At 43.3% G+C, this 16,146-nt stretch overlaps 1 protein-coding gene across 3 annotated transcripts in view; it reads left to right on the top strand.

Annotated features, from left to right (window-relative positions):
- Window positions 1-16,146, top strand: part of CYTH1 (cytohesin 1) — a 105,324-nt gene that overhangs the window by 69,490 nt on the left and 19,688 nt on the right. For all 3 annotated transcript variants that reach the window (XM_031657836.1, XM_031657835.1, XM_031657834.1), the window contains exons 2-9: window positions 2,330-2,412; window positions 3,790-3,854; window positions 9,143-9,209; window positions 9,508-9,626; window positions 9,985-10,065; window positions 11,291-11,403; window positions 12,800-12,948; window positions 13,392-13,503. In XM_031657836.1, coding sequence (XP_031513696.1) covers window positions 9,150-9,209; window positions 9,508-9,626; window positions 9,985-10,065; window positions 11,291-11,403; window positions 12,800-12,948; window positions 13,392-13,503 — 634 coding nt within the window. In that variant the 5' untranslated portion in view covers window positions 2,330-2,412; window positions 3,790-3,854; window positions 9,143-9,149. The remainder of the gene's footprint in view (window positions 1-2,329; window positions 2,413-3,789; window positions 3,855-9,142; window positions 9,210-9,507; window positions 9,627-9,984; window positions 10,066-11,290; window positions 11,404-12,799; window positions 12,949-13,391; window positions 13,504-16,146) is intronic.

The following is a 16,146-nucleotide window of genomic DNA, read 5'->3' as shown; positions in this document are numbered from 1 at the left end:
GTGCAGTGGTGCGATCTTGGCTCACCGCAACTTCTGCACCCCAGGCTCAAGCAATCCTACCTCAGCCCCCCCGAGTAGCTGGAACTACAGGCGTGTGCCACCATGCCCAGCTAATTTTTGTGTTTTTTTAAGTAAAGACAGGGTTTCACCGTGTTGCCCAAGCTGGTCTCAAACTTCTGGGCTCAAGCAGTCTGCCCGCTTTGGCCTCCCAAAGTACTGGGATTACAGGCGTGAGCCACCAGGCCTGGACTAAAATGCATTTCTTCTTTTGGATTTTGAGATGTTTAAAAAACACAGTTTTTTAGAGAAGGACGGGGAAAAACTAGGTTAAAAAAAAAAGGAAAAATTTGGCTTTTCTAATGTAGCTAATTAACCCACTCTGTAGGCTTCACTGTAGTCTATTGCTTCTACCTTCTTATTGTGATTTTTATGAAATATTTGGGGAAAGTAACTGTTCTCTGAATGTAGTAGATTAAGTTTTAATGCCTTGGGCAGAAGGAAGTTATGTGTAACCTAACTATGCTCTCAAGTAGAGATGTTATTCCAACTCTGTGCTGTCTAGAAATATAACATGAGCCATAGATGCACATTGATTTCCTACTTTTTCCACATTTAGTTCCTTTGAGATCAATTAAAATAATACATTTTATTAAGTTATATCAATGTGCAATCAATATAAAATATTAAAAAGTAATTTTTCTTTGTTTTTATAGAAAGTTTGGGGTGTGTGTGTGTGTGTGTGTATATATATATATGGGTTTTTTTTTGTTTTTTTGTTTTTTTGGTTTTTTTTGAGATGGAGTCTTGCACTGTTGCCCAGGCTGGAGTGCAGTGGCACGATCTCAGCACACTGCAAGCTCTGCCTCCCGGGTTCATGCCATTCTCTTGCCTCAGCCTCCTGAGTAGCTGAGACTACAGGCACCCGCCACCACACCCAAGTAATTTTTTGTATTTTTGGTAGAGACAGGGTTTCACCATGTTAGCCAGGATGGTCTTGATCTCCTGAACTCGTGATCTGCCCACCTTGGCCTCCCAAAGTGCTGGGATTCCAGGCGTGAGCCACCACACCCGGCCTCAGTGTATATTTTATACATACTGCACATCTCAAACTGGGTAGTCACTTTTCAAGTAGTTAATGTCACTTGGGGCTCCTGGCCACCATATTGTACAGCGCAGCTCAGGCTCACATAGGCACCCACTGAGGATAGAAGGACACTCACGCCACCCCTACCCTTGGGAGTGTGGGTGCCCTTTGCTGTGCCACGGAGGGAACAAGAGCTGAGCTTCTGATCAGCACCAGGCAGGGTTTAAGGCACCTTAATTTACTCTACATCATCCTTACCAAGTGGGTGATGGTGGGGCCACTTTATTGATGATGAAGTATGACCCAAATAGGTTATATAACTTGTCTGAAGTGACCTAATTTGATATTTGGTAGATTGGAGTTAGGATTTGAACCTGGTTTGCTTGATTCTAATGCTTGTTCTTCTCATTGGCCCACATAACTTCCCACAGTATGCTTGAAGGGTCATTTTAGAGGGTGTCTGTCCAAATCTCCTGTTTGTATAGGTGGGGAGATTGAGCCATTGGAGGATTGCAGAAGGATATTGTGGTAAGAGCTGTGATCCGGGAATTAAGTAACCTTGTTCTGATGATAAGAGCACATTGTAAAACATCCAAACAATGAAGAAAGGTATGAAGCAGAAAGAGGAAGTCCCATAATCCCCGTTCCCAGAGTTAAGCACGATTTTAGGTATATATTCTAGACTTCTATTAGTTCTCAGTATATACATAGTCTCTTTCTCCAGACCCCTCCCAGAGATGGCACAAAATTGTTCGTACATGTTGCTTTGCCTCTTGCCTCCCCTCCCCACCTTGGGGTCACGGACATCTTTCCATGTTGGAGCTCAACTCAGCGAGGCGGTCCTGCTCTGTTTTTGACCATGAGGGAGCTGAGGCCCAGAGAGATTAATTAAACGTCAGCCTGAAGTCTCCCAGCTGGAAGGGATGAAAATGGCCAGGCACTCAGCTAATATTCATCCTTTTTCATTCATAGCCAACCTAATTTAACCTTCAGTAATCTCTTCTCTCTTGTTTTTCCTTCCAAGAGTTCCTTTCTTAGAGCTTTTCTGTGTGACTTAAGGGCCTTCCTTTCTTTAGAAAATCTGATAAGAATTGGAGCCATAACTATTTCTGTCACTCAGTCTGGCTTCTGAAACTGGCTTCTAGTTTCTTTCTTGGTATCCTTCTCCTTTCGTGGCCTCTGGATCTTCCTTGATTTTTGGCGAGATAAAAGCTTTCTTAGTAACACTGCCCTCCATTTTCGTAGTTCCCAGTGACCTGACCGCAGAGGAGCGTCAAGAACTGGAGAACATCCGACGAAGAAAACAGGAGCTGCTGGCTGACATTCAGGTAGGAGAGTGGCATGGTGGTTTCACCAGCCTAAGAACCGCAGTGACAGTCCCATTTGTATAAAAGGGTGTCCTTTGCAGCGTGTCTCCTCAGGACACTTTTGACCTGCCCTCACTACAGCTCTGCACAAAGTGTAGGTGTTGATAATCACCTTTCCTCTACAGCTCAGGAGATGGAGTGTCAGAGAGCTTGAGTGGCTTGTCCGGGTTCACCCAGCTGGTCGGTTGTCAGAGCTGGAGACACCCTGCAGGACTCCTGTCTCCTGAGTAGTCCTCTCTGCTGTGTTTGCCCTTGTGGAGCAGAGTGGATGGGGAGAGGCAATGAGAACGTGGGCTTCAGGCGAAGCTCGGCCCACACCCCGGCCCTGGCTCTGCCGCTTACTAGCTGAATGATTTGAGACAAGAGAGTTCTGGTTCCTTGAACTTCAGTTTCTTCATCTGTCAGATCATGAAAACACCTACTACACACTTGTAAGGACTTAGCATAAAAGACAGCGTAATTTCTGGTCCCTCTAGATGTACTTAGTGATAGCAATTTTACTATTTTTCCAAGTTCCTTTCCGTAACTATCAAGCTTTGTAGGAAATAAGTCTAGAAGCCAGTAATTGGATTATTTTCACCCTAAGGCAGTAACTGTTATTCTTTTAGAATTCTTTGTAAAACATTAGGAGTGGGGTTAAGGAGGGAATCCTGTTTGCCCAAAGAAGCAAAATGAGGAAAGACTTGACTTACTCTGGAGTTAAGTATATTTTGATAGTTCTCCCTGATCCTTTGACTCCTGCTTCACTGGTAGATCCTGAGAAAGATGAGCAGCTCTCCACTGAAGCCCGGCTTCCACGGGAGAGCCCATCCATTCTGACCAAGGGTGTGCTGGAACGAGGAGGGTGGGTGTGGATGCAATCGATTTGATCAGACATTCCCTTTGCCAGCCACTTGGTGGCAGTGTTGCCCTGGCACAGCTACTGCTGGCTCTGCAGCCTGGGATTTGGGTAGGAGACTTTGTCCTCTGAATTTTCTGGCACACTTGTATTTAGTTAGCTGCAGATTTGTTCTGAAAGATTGTGATGAGGCAACCAGTTTTTTTTACATAGCATATATTCTTATAAACTTTCCTAGACCGTAAACTCTTTGAGGTCAGAGGCTGTATCTTTTTCTACCTTGGTATTTTCTGGAATGCTTACTATTTGGTAGGCACTCAATAAATATTTCTGAAACAGATGAATTTTCCTCATTTACTTTTTTGTATTTTTGTGGTATTTTGTTTCATTTTGGTTTATTTTATTTTGTCTTTGGTTGGAGGGAGTTATGTGAGATTTTAGAAGTTTTAATTTGATCTGCATTTCCCTTTCCTGCTAACTCTGGACTGTCTGTTTTATAGAGGCTGAAGGATGAGATAGCAGAAGTAGCTAATGAAATTGAAAACCTGGGATCCACAGAGGAAAGGTGAGTCTGCCCTGCTGCTGGGTGACTTTCGTGGTTGTAGTTTCTGAAGCACCCAGGCCTTAATTACGCTTACGTGGCAGATTGAAGGAAAAAGTCAGCTTTGTGTCCTTCTAGTTCTAGCAAGCACATATACACCCATCATTTCTGCCTTTCATCCTTCACCGCAAGGCCTCCTGAACATAGGAGGTTCTTCCATTGTTGAAAAATTGAACTGGAGGCCGGGCGCGGTGGCTCACAGCTGTAATCCCAGCGCTTTGGGAGGCCGAGGCGGGCGGATCATGAGGTCAAGAGATTGAGACCATCCTGGCCAACATGGTGAAACCTTGTCTCTACTACAAATACAAAAATTAGCTGGGTGTGGTGGTGCGCACCTGTAGTCCCAGCTACTTGGGAGGCTGAGGCAGGAGAATCACTTGAACCGGGGAGGCGGAGGTTGCAGTGAGCTGAGATCACACCACTGCACTCCAGCCTGGCGACAGAGCGAGACTCCGTCTCAAAAAAAAAAAAAAAAAAAAAAAATGAACTGGAGAACGTCAAAAGCCCCGGAAAGCCTTAAACCGCTCCTGAATTTTTCTGTGAAGTACCCGCTCTGTTGTCCACTGTGTGTGTACATTTTAAAGTTTCTGTTTTCCCTTTGTGTAAAGGAAAAGCTTAATGAATGCTGCTGATACAATTTCTACGGGCTGGAGTGCCCAGTCATGTCTGAGTATAATCGCAAGCTTATTTGTACCTTCCTAATGCTTAAGGGAAGAAAATGTAGAAATGCAATTATAGTATAAAAGGACAAGGACTCTTTGCTTTTTTTTTCTTTTATTTACATGAAATGTTAGTGACTTTGAGAGTCTAGTTTTGAATGGGGTTCCCAGACCGTTTTCTGACTGCTTAAGGCAATAAATGGCTGTTTCCAATTCACTACATGTCTGTATTTTTCTAAGCCTAAGTCTTCCCGTCTGGCTTCATAGGACTGTTTGATTTATTGTTTTAGACTTCTGTGGGCAGTGCCACCAAGGTGTAGTGAGGCCGAGTACTCCACAGAAGGCGGCCAGCTCATCACGGCCAGTCTCTGTATTGTCCATTTGGTATTTTGGATTAGTTTCCCCTCTTTCCATGTTAAATACTTGTAGCTTAAATGAAATGGATACGTTGGAGTTCATAAAAATTTAAAGCTTCTACTTTTATAAAAGATAAAACTATTAAAAGAAATGAACAGGCAACAGATTAGAAGTAAATATTTGCAACAAATGTATCTGAAAAGGGACTCATATCTAGAATATGTGATAGAAAGACAGCCCAAATAAAAAAACGGGCAAGACTCTTGGACACTTTACAAAAGAAGCCTTATATATAGTTGACACATGAAAAATGCTTAACATCATTAGTTGTAAGGGGGTGCGATTAAAACCCCAATGAAACGGTATTTCACATCCACTAGGATGGCTAGAATTAAAAAGATGGATGGCACCTCATGTTGGCGAGTGCTAGCGAGAATAAAATATAACCATTTGGGAAAGAAGTTTGGCAGTTTCATCAGCAATTCAACTCCTAGTCACTTAAGAGAAGTGAACACATGTCCATACAAAGACTTGTACTAGAATATCTATAGCATTCTTATATACAATAACCAAAGCTGGAAGTACCCTGAATGCCTGCCAGCAGGTGACTGGATAAACAGGTCGAGGTAAGAGACTATTACTCAGCAGTGTGAAGGAATGAACTGCTAACATGCAGCAGCACAGATAAATCTCACAAACTTGTGATGAGTGAAAGAAACTGTGGGCACCGTGTGCTTCCATGCATGAGCGTCTAGAACACACAAACTAAGCTGTGCTGGCAGAAATCATGGCAGTGGCTGCCTCCGAGGTGGTTGCTGGGGTAGGCTGGGGTGGGGTTGACTAGGAAGGGCCATAGGGAACTTGCAGGTTGACAGGAATATTGTGTATTAATCTGAGTGGTGCTTCAAGGGTATATACACTCATCAAAACAAATTGAACTGTACACTTAAGATGTGCGCATTTTGTTAAATGTAAATTTTACCTTGATCTTAAAAATGTAAAAAAAGGGCTTTTTTTCTGGTTATAAAGGTAATATACCTTTATTGCAGAAAATTGGTAAAACACAAAAAAGTATAAAAAACAAATTTCTCATAAACACTTATCCCAGAGATAATCAGGATTCATATTTTGGTATGTTTCCTTTCTGTATATTCTGGTGTCCGCACACACATACTCAGAATTCAGTGTGCCCTTTGTTTTTTCCTCTTGATTAATTCCCTGTCAGTTACTATAGAACAGCAAGGAAATGCAGACACCGGGAATGTGAGTGCATTCAAAGTACTCAGCCAGTGAATTTGGGAAGACTTGTAATTCATGAACTGCATCTGAAGTTGTGAGTCAGGGAGTGGTTTTTTAGGTTATTACTGTTTTTTAATCTGGAACTTAAAATGGTTTTCCAGTATTGAAAGCACCAAGCGGGAAGTGATTCTGCAGATCCCCAAGGACCCATCCATACGGGTACTCAGGCTCACCCTGCATTTGTTTCTCAAGCACGCATTACATTTGCTCAGACTTTCCCACAGGAGAGAATTCATGTTTCTCATCAACGACCTGATGCCAGCATTATGTAGAAATTATCCTAAATACTATTTAACCAAGCAAAAATAATATACTCCTGGAGTACAAGATTTCACTTTCTGAAATGTATACGCGTCGGTTAACTAAGGCGATCCAGTAGCAGGGACAGCTGTTTTGCTTTGGACACCTTACTAGGGTGTCAGACCTGTGTAGACTGGGGAAGGCCCCTTAGAGAGGTAGCTGCCTAGGGCCTGGAGCTATAGGGGCTCCAAGTGGAGCAGATGGAGAAGTGAGCTGGCTAGCTAGTGAAATGAGGGCGCCATCTTTGGTGTGTGTCCCGGGCAGTCATGTGGCACAGATTGTGGCTGGCAGAGATCTGGGAGTGTGCGTTCTGGTGGCTGCAGGAAAGCCTCTGGTGAAGGACCGGACTGAGGCCCAGGAAGTTGAGTATTCCCAGTAGTTTCACTCCTTGCTTCTGTGGGCACCTCTGACACTGCCTCGCCACTTACACTGGAAACCATGAAACAGGCCTTTCCTTGTGGTATTTGTTTGGAAATACTGATCAAAGTAATCTTACTGGATTTAGAAAAAAATGATTAGATGATCATTTTAGTTAAATAGGAATTTCTAGATATCTGGTCATAACCCTTCATTCTGGCTGAAATTAAGTGGTGTTTCCCCTGTGACTTTGTTTCTTAAGGCAGCTGTTCACAGGGGATCCCAGATTATCTTACACCTGGAAGTTCTGATACTACTCACAGTTTTCAGGTGTTCCTTTCAAAAGGTCAAAACAGGCTGGATGTGATGGCTCACGCCTATAATACCAGCATTTTGGGAGGCTAAGGTGGGAAGATGGCTTGAGGCCAGGAGTTTAAGACCAGCCTGGGCTACATAGGAAGACCCTGTCTCTACAAAATGTTTTAAGAAGTAGCCAGTTGTGGTGGCACCTGCCTGTAGTCTAGTTACTCAGGAGGCTGGGGCCTGAGGATCACTTGAGCTCAGGAGTTAAAGGTTGCAGTGAGCCACAGTCTCACCACTGTACTCCAGCCTGGGCGACACAGCAAGACCCTGCCTGGAATAAAAACAGTAAAAACACCAACTCTCAAAACACTTAGGAAGATGTTCTTCCCTCCAAGGATTTAGCTAGCGAATACCTGTGTTCTTCAAGGCAATAACATGTTACGATTTTGTTTCTGGGCAACTCTTTTGCTCTCAGAGATTATAAAATTACTATTGACATTGATGGGCAGTGGTTCTTAAATTTGGGTGCACACCAGAATTACTGCAGAAGGTTTTAAAAATTCAAATTCCTAGGTTCTGCCCCTTGTACTTTGAGTGACTCAGCCAGTCCAGAGCCTTGCTACTCAGACTCCACACATGGGATCATGTTAAACGTACAGAAGCACAGGCCCCTTCTCAGACATAGAATCTGTTTTGATGAGGCCCCAGGTGGTGCGTATGTATAAACGAGCAAAGCGTCTTCGTGTCGGACATGCTCCCAAGGCTGCTGGTTGGTGGATCAGACTGTGAGAAGCATGGTCTGTGAATCTGCATTTTTCATTCTGATACAGTCGAGAAAACCACCTATTATTTAGCAGCTTCTTAAAAAGTTAAATATAGATGTACCATATGACCCAGCAGTGTCCAGCCCTGGATATCTACCCAGGGGAAATGAAAACATGTTTCCACACAAAGGCCTGTACACAAATGCTCATAGCAGCCTTCTGCATAATCGTCCCAAACTGCAAACAGCCTAAGTGTCCATCATCTGGTGAATGGATAAACAGATGTGGTTTATCCGTACTGTGGAAGATGACGCAGCAGCAAGAAGGCATGTGGTACTGGCCCACACTGCAGCACGATGACCTTGATGGCATTATGCTAATGAAAGAAGCCAGATCTGAAAATCCACATATTTTATGACTCTGTTTGTATGATATGTCCAGAATAGGCAAATCTATGGAGACAGAAAATAGATTAATAGTTGCCTGGGGATGGAGGCAGAAGTGAGGATTAACTGTAAAAAGATGTGAGGAATTCCGTAGGGAGGATGAAAATGTTCTAAAACTGGATTATGGTGATGTTGCACAACTTAGTATACTAAAAATTCAGATATGTACCTACAGTAGGAATATTATAAGTAAATTATACCCTGATAAAGTTTTTTTTAAAACCATGTTAAAAAAGAAAACTGGCCAGGTACAGCGGCTCATGCCTGTAATTCCAGCACTTTGGGAGGCCGAGGCGGGCACATCGCTTAAGCGCAAGAGTTTGAGACCAGCCTGGGCAGCACAGTGAGACCCTGTCTCCACCAAAAAAAAAAAAAAAATTAACAGGGCATGGTGGCATGCGCCTGTGGTCCCAGCTACTTGGGAGGCTGAGGTGGAAGGATCACTTGAGCCCAGGAGACAGAGGTCGCAATGAGCCGGGATAGCGCCACTGCACTTCAGCCTTTGGACAGAGAGAGACCCTGTCTCAAAAAAAAAAAAGAAGAAAACCTCTGATCCAGGGTAGAAGGAGCAAATGAGCTTGGAGCCAGGTTCAGGCTTCAGGTTTCAGCTGGCCTTTCATAGTTCCACCGGATTATGCCTGTTGCTTTCCTGCATAAATCTTTCAAAAATCTGTGTACATCAGTGGACTCCTGTGGAAATGATACTAGTCTTTCAAGCCTTTCCAGTGGCCTGAAGTACTAAAATGGCTGTGATGGTTGTTTTACAGGAAAAACATGCAGAGGAACAAACAGGTAGCCATGGGCAGGAAAAAATTTAATATGGACCCTAAAAAGGTAAGTGAGAAAGAAGCGGGAAGTGGTCCCTATTAGATGGGGGTTTTTTTATAGTGCTCAGATAGACCCTAAAAACGTTTCCTCCCAAGTGTTACAGTTCATGTTGCCGTTTGGTAGAGCAAATGTTATGCGCTAAGCCCTTGTTCCTAAACTGTGACTCTCCGGCTTTTTAGGTCAGCTAGCAACTATTTATTAAATACTCCATTGCGCCCACACCCATTTCTTCCTGTGCCCTTTCCTCTTCTTTTTAGCTGTTTCCCAGCAAAGCATCATTGGCGTTTTCATTGTCTTTTTCTAGGGGATCCAGTTCTTAATAGAGAACGACCTGCTGAAGAACACTTGTGAAGACATCGCCCAGTTCTTATACAAAGGCGAAGGGCTCAACAAGACAGCCATCGGAGACTACCTAGGGGAGAGGCAAGGCCTTGGGGATGCGCGCGTGCTAGGGAAGGCTGTTCAGGAATGACACAAAGAAACAAACTCCCAAATACGCTTTAGGTTCTTGGAGGGGTTTTTGCCTTAAAGCATCTGTAGCCACACTGGTGTTGAGGGGAGGCTTTTCTGGGGAATAGTGATGGGTCTGTCCGGGAGTCATGGGGACATCGAGCTTGTTTAGCCAGTCAGCAGAGCTAGCCAGTCTTCTTGCTGACAGTGTGCGCGAGCAGCTGTCTGGACAGCCACAGGACGGAGTGTGGGAGACATGGCCTGGCTGGAGATTCTCAGTGTCAGTGTCTGACTCCTGCTTTCTCTCCCATTTTTTGTCTTTTCTCGATAGAGATGAGTTTAATATCCAGGTTCTTCATGCATTTGTGGAGCTGCACGAGTTCACTGATCTTAATCTCGTTCAGGCACTACGGTGAGTATTCTTGAGGTGAGCCGCTTTGGAAGGAGTGGGAGGCCAGCCTTTGATCATGAGTCTGTTCTGGGTGCCATTTTATTGGAATTATATCTTTGGGTATGATTTTGAATATTTTGGAGTATTTTGGAGGGAAGAAATCTGTTGGTCTCTGACTGGAAATGACTGGATGGTCACGGGGAATTCAGTTCTGTTACGTTCCGGAGGCACATTCTGTAACACTCTTCCTTGAGTCTTACATTTGAGGTTTTAGAAATTGATGAATACTTAAATTTTTAAATTTTTAAGTTTAGAAAATCCTTTAGTTTCCTGCCCTGGAATAAGTAGTTATGCATTTCATTTTGGAAAGAAAAAAAGTAAACCTTAATTTTTTATTAAATTTGTTACCTTGTGCCTTTTAAGAAACTGTCATTCTGTATTTTCACTGCTGTAGGTATAAGTAATGACTTCATCTTTTGTGCTATCATTTAGCTGGATGGAAATAATCCACAATTAAACCTGTTAGCTGTGGGTCTTTCTTTGACTTAAAGGGATCAATTGTTAATTCTTTGATAAGACAGTCTTCTCTTTTTCTGTCACCCATCTCGTTTTCCGGAAATAGAGTTTATTTAAAATGAGCATTATCTATGTTTCAGTCTTGTATACTATTCTGAGGAGGGAAACCACTCCTTAGTAGGAATGGCTTCCTTCCTAATTTTTCACTTTTTCCTAAGAAAAATTTTACTTTTGATTAAAATAACAGTGGTGTGGATGGCAACTTTGCATCTGTTCAGAGTTATAGGAACAGAAGGCTGAAGCCCAGCAGGGCTCCCTTTGCACTTTGATGTTAAAAAGTCATTGTCCGTGGCCAGGTGTGGTGGCTCACGCCTGTACTGCCAGCATTTTGGGAGGCTGAGGCGGGTGGATCACTTGAGGCCAGGAGTTCGAGACCAGCCTGGCCGGCATGGTGAAACCCTGTTTCTACTAAAAATATAAAAAATTAGCCGGGCATGGCGGCGGGCGCCTGTAGTCCCAGCTACTCGGGAGGCTGAGGCAGGAGATTGCTTGAATCCGGCAGGCGGAGGTTGCAGTGAGTCGAGATCATGCCACTGCACTCCAGCCTGGGTAACAGAGTGAGACTCTGTCTCAAAAAGAAAGAAAAAAAAAAATCATTGGCAGTTTAACAATTGATAGAGAAGTAAATCGCCTCCCCGAGTTCTGGAGCACTCTGTCTTTACCCACTCAGGCAGTTCCTGTGGAGCTTCCGGCTACCCGGAGAGGCCCAGAAGATTGACCGGATGATGGAGGCGTTTGCCCAGCGATACTGTCAGTGCAATAATGGCGTGTTCCAGTCCACGGGTAAATACAATAATCCATCCTAGTTTATGATGGGCATTTTACACTGGATTATTTTCTTGGCACCAGATAATTTCTAAAACAAAAGGGCTGAGATTCATGCCTAGGAACATTTATTTAATGATACTTAGAATAGTAAAATGTTGGAAATAACCCAAAAGTCCGACAGTATGGCACTGTGAATTTAAATTGTGGTGCCTCTGAACCAAGAAATACACAACTGTTAAAAACCACATTTGAGCTGTGTGCAGTGGCTCACACTTGTAATGTCAGCACCTTGGGTGGAAGGCCGAGGTGAGAGGATTGCTTGAGGCTAGGAGTTTGAGACCAGCCTGGGCAACATTATAAGACCCTGTCTCCAAAAAATTTTTTTAAAATTAACCAGGTGTGGTGGCTTGTGCCTGGAGTCCCAGCTGTTTGTGAGGCTGAGGCAGGAAGATCTCTGGAGCCCAGGAGTTTAAGACGGCATGCAGCGAGCTATGATCGCACCACAGCACTCCAGCCGGGGCGACAGAGTCAGACTCTGTCTCAGAACAAAAAACAAAAACTAAAAAAACCCATGTTGTTACAAAGAATTTTTATTGACATGGGAGAATGATAGTAAGATTAGCAGAAAAGCATATGTATGTATTAGTTTGTTTCCAATTTTGTTGTAGTATATGTTTGTGAGATAAATATGTGATGAGTTATACCTAGACACATTTACGTAGAGGAAATAAAGCAAAATAAATTATTGCTAGATAGTGGGATTATAGGTCATTATAGGTCATATTTTTAAAAAATACCTTGTGTTTTTCAGAGTTTCTACAGTGTGTGTATTCTCCTTTCCAATCTGAAAAAATAAACAGCTTTAAGTCTTGAATACTTTATATACTTTTTCGTGCCTTGCTCCTTTCAGACAGCAGTGTGCCCTAGAGTGTACCCGTTCATCTGGATTCATCCCGTTCTTTGGAGAACATGGTTTTGTTTTGTTTTCTTTTCTTTTCTTTTCTTTTTTTTTTTTTTTGAGATGGAGTCTCGCTCTGTCGCCAAGGCTGGAGTGCAGTGGTGCTATCTCAGCTCACTGCAACCTCTGCCTCCCAGATTCAAGCAATTCTGCTGCCTCAGCCTCCCGAGTCACTGGGATTGCAGGCGCACGCCTCCATGCCTGGCTAATTTTTCTGTTTTAGTAGAGACAGGGTTTCACCATGTTGGTCAGGCAAGGCTTGAACTCCTGACCTTATTATCCACCCGCCTCAGCCTCCCAAAGTGCTGGGATTACAGGCGTGAGCCGCCGCACCCGGCTGAGAACATGGTTTTTTATTCCTGGTTTCATCTGATATCTCTTGCTCTTGTGAGTAGGATGTTTCTGGTCATCTAAGCATACAACGGCTCCCCTTTGCTTTTCTCTCATCTTTAGACACTTGTTATGTCCTCTCCTTTGCCATCATCATGTTGAACACCAGTCTGCACAACCCCAATGTCAAAGATAAGCCCACTGTGGAGAGGTTCATTGCCATGAACCGAGGCATCAATGATGGGGGAGACCTGCCGGAGGAGCTACTCCGGGTAAGCAAGCAAGAGTGGCCTTCATTCAAGTCAAGAAAGAGTTCACTGGGAACAGGATCGTCTTTTGTAGGAAGGAAGAAAAGACATACAGTTTATCAAGGGCCTCCTCTTTTAATTTATTTAACCATGTGAATTTCATTAAGAAGTTGGTAGTGAGGCCCAGCTACGGAATCAGGAAGGGGACAGTGGTTTGTAAATATGAAACTAAAAGCTTGAATAGAAGTCAAGCTGCTGTCTTTATTTTCCTAATGGGGAAGTCTTATTTATTTTGTCGCTGTGAGCTGCCTGAAAGCAGAAATGGTCATATTCTTTTAGTCTCAGCACCCAGCAGGCTTGGCTTACTATAGGCATATAATGAATGCTTGTGGAATGAATGAAGAGAAAGGGGAGGAAGAAAAAATATTTCTAGAATCAGAGACATAAATTGTCATCTTTTATCCCAGAACCTCTATGAGAGCATAAAAAATGAACCTTTTAAAATCCCAGAAGATGACGGGAATGACCTCACTCACACTTTCTTCAACCCAGACCGAGAAGGCTGGCTACTGAAACTCGGTAAGTGCGTCTCCGAGTTAGGGCTCCCAAAGCTGAGACTTAGGAAGAAAGGCTGTGTGCGTGCGTGTGTGTGCGTGTGTGTGCATGCATGTGTGCATGTGTGCGTGCACGCGCATGCATGCTCACGCACATTCATGGACACACACACACCATGTGGGAAAGGGGGTGGCTTATAGGGGACTTCAAAGAGACTTTGGTATGAGTTCTGTTCTAACAAAGGTCCGCTTCCACAAAGGAAGTGACTTCATAGTCATTGTCCCCCTGGGACACAGACCGCTGGGGACAGATTTTACTCCACCATAAATACTGCCCACATGTGTTCATGCTCCACATTTTTACTCTTGAATTGGTTGACCAGGTTTTGTTTCAAGGCAGCTCCCTGAGCACCTGGTCCGTTTGCCTTCCCTGTCCCCATAACCACTGGGAGGGTGGCCAACCTTGTCCATCTTTCTACTTCCCATCACACAGATTTGTACCTGGCGCTCCTGCCCCCGCCCCAGTGCATCGTCACTTCCTTCTGCGTCTGGCTCCCCCACAGGCAGTGTGCATGGCAAGCCTAGAGCCCTTGGCTGCAGCTCAATCCACAGCACTCTTACTCATTCTTGGGCAGCGGTTTTTTTTTTTCTTTTTTTTCCCCCCTCCTTTTCAATCTGAATCAGCCACATTAATTATTTTGTTCATTTAGAAAAGCTAAAAATGCATTTCTCTTCCCTCTGCCAGAAGTGATGAGCTTGTACTGCTGAGATTTGTGGTCATGCCTTGCCGTGAAGGGGACAGGATAATCAATAGGAAAAACATTAGTAGGGTTTTCATACACATTCATGTCCACATGTGTTTACTTTATTAATAGTTTCAGAATATAGAGAGAGCTCTAGACTCTCCGGACATAATGATGTCTTTTTTTTTTTTTTGGTTGGGGGGCCACTAACAGCATATTTCCTCTGTTGCCTTCTGCCTTAACCTTTGATGAGTTGGGTTCTCACATTAGCAGGGGCTGTTTCGTCCTCTACCAGCCCAACTACTCGCCCCAGTGATTAGAAGTCAGTACTCTCTTGGTCATTACCAGCACATCCGGGAAGGCTAAAATGGAGTCCTTTATTTCTGACTAGGTCAGATAGCAATAGCCTTTATATTTTCTTTTAAAGGCATATCCCAAGTCCTTGTGCTTATACATAATGACTTAATTCATAAATTCCCCTTATGGCATCACTTCACCGATCAGTTGTAAATATCTCTTGAATTGGCCATCATTTTATGTATATTTAAGCCAGCAGAATCTTTGAAGTTAAGGCTCTAAAATTACTAACCCCATAGGCAACCTTCCCTTCCACATTCCTATTGCCAAGTGGATGGAGTTAAAAGAAAACCTACTGGAAATGTTTAAAGTGTGTCCAAGTTTGGATTTACTTTCCCCTCCAGCGAGATTTGTTTAAATGCTAATACTAAGTGTTAGCTTTGACAGCCCAGACACTAAAATTAGAACAGTACAAAGATTATCTTGGTTCTTACACCAGGATGACATGCAAATTCATGAGGCATTTCAGATTTTAAAAAAGAGGAAATTTTACCAAGTGTGGGACTCAGTTTTAGCTCATTGCATTACTTTTTCTAAACCTCCATCAAACCCTTCGAAACTACAAATATTGTGTTTTCATTGTAGCACACTTAGCATCACTCTTCGTGTTTATGTGCTGCAGAAGGCAGGGCTTCCAGCCGTCTGGAGCTGTGTGTATATGTCTGTATGCATATAGCCATAAGAATGTGTATTCTTGTGTATACACATATGTACATGTGTATTCATGGGTATATGTGTGTGCATTCTTACACACTTTAAAAAGTGACAGCCATCTAAAGAAAGACATTTAATTTTCCCTGAAATAATCTTAGCCTTCTTTGCTCTGATTCTGGAGATACTAATAAACGTTGGCTTTGTAAAAGCTGATTTGTGGCATCTTTGGGGCCAGGTTTTCAGTAGTGCCCCAAAACTTGCCTTGATGAGGTGGGACATGGCATGTAAGAGCCCCTCGTTCACGTGCCAGACAGTGGTGGGATCATTTGCCCGTTTAGTGTTTTTAGTTCAGCTCTCTCCCCAGGCAGGCATGAATGTGACTGATACATTGCACTTTAAGATTAAGGAATCGGGTTTAATTTATTTGTTTTAATTTTCTTTTCTCCCTCATTTGTATGTTTCCATGATTTTGGCTCTCCTTTTCCTTGCCCCAAACTCCAGGAGGTATGTAACCCCTCAGCCTGCTCGCTCGCTCTGCATAGGCCACTGTCATTGCTGCAGCATTTTCTTATTTCGTTATTTTTGGTTATTTTGTTTTTTAATTGCCGGTGGTAGTGTTAATGCTGCTTCTAACTTATTGTACAGTCCCTAGGGAACTGGTCAGGATCAGGGGTTTGGAGCAATTTTCGTTTTTCCTTTTTGGAGGAGTATATGTTATATTCATTACTGAATGCAGTAATGCAAGAAAACATTCTAAGAGTGGGTTTGTAAAAGCAGAGGAAGTTTCCACGACATTTTCACTTGGAATTATTGGCTAAGACATGCACTATGTTTGATATTCAATTTGACATCCATTAATCAGCCTGATTGAAAGTTAATCTCTGACGTGGGGAAGAGGAGAAAGAAGAGAAGGA

This window comes from Papio anubis, chromosome 17 (genome assembly GCF_008728515.1).
Source record: "Papio anubis isolate 15944 chromosome 17, Panubis1.0, whole genome shotgun sequence".
Taxonomy (NCBI): domain Eukaryota; kingdom Metazoa; phylum Chordata; class Mammalia; order Primates; family Cercopithecidae; genus Papio; species Papio anubis.
The sequence above is the reverse complement of the archived record's forward strand: the minus strand, read 5'-3'. Positions and strand labels throughout refer to the sequence as shown.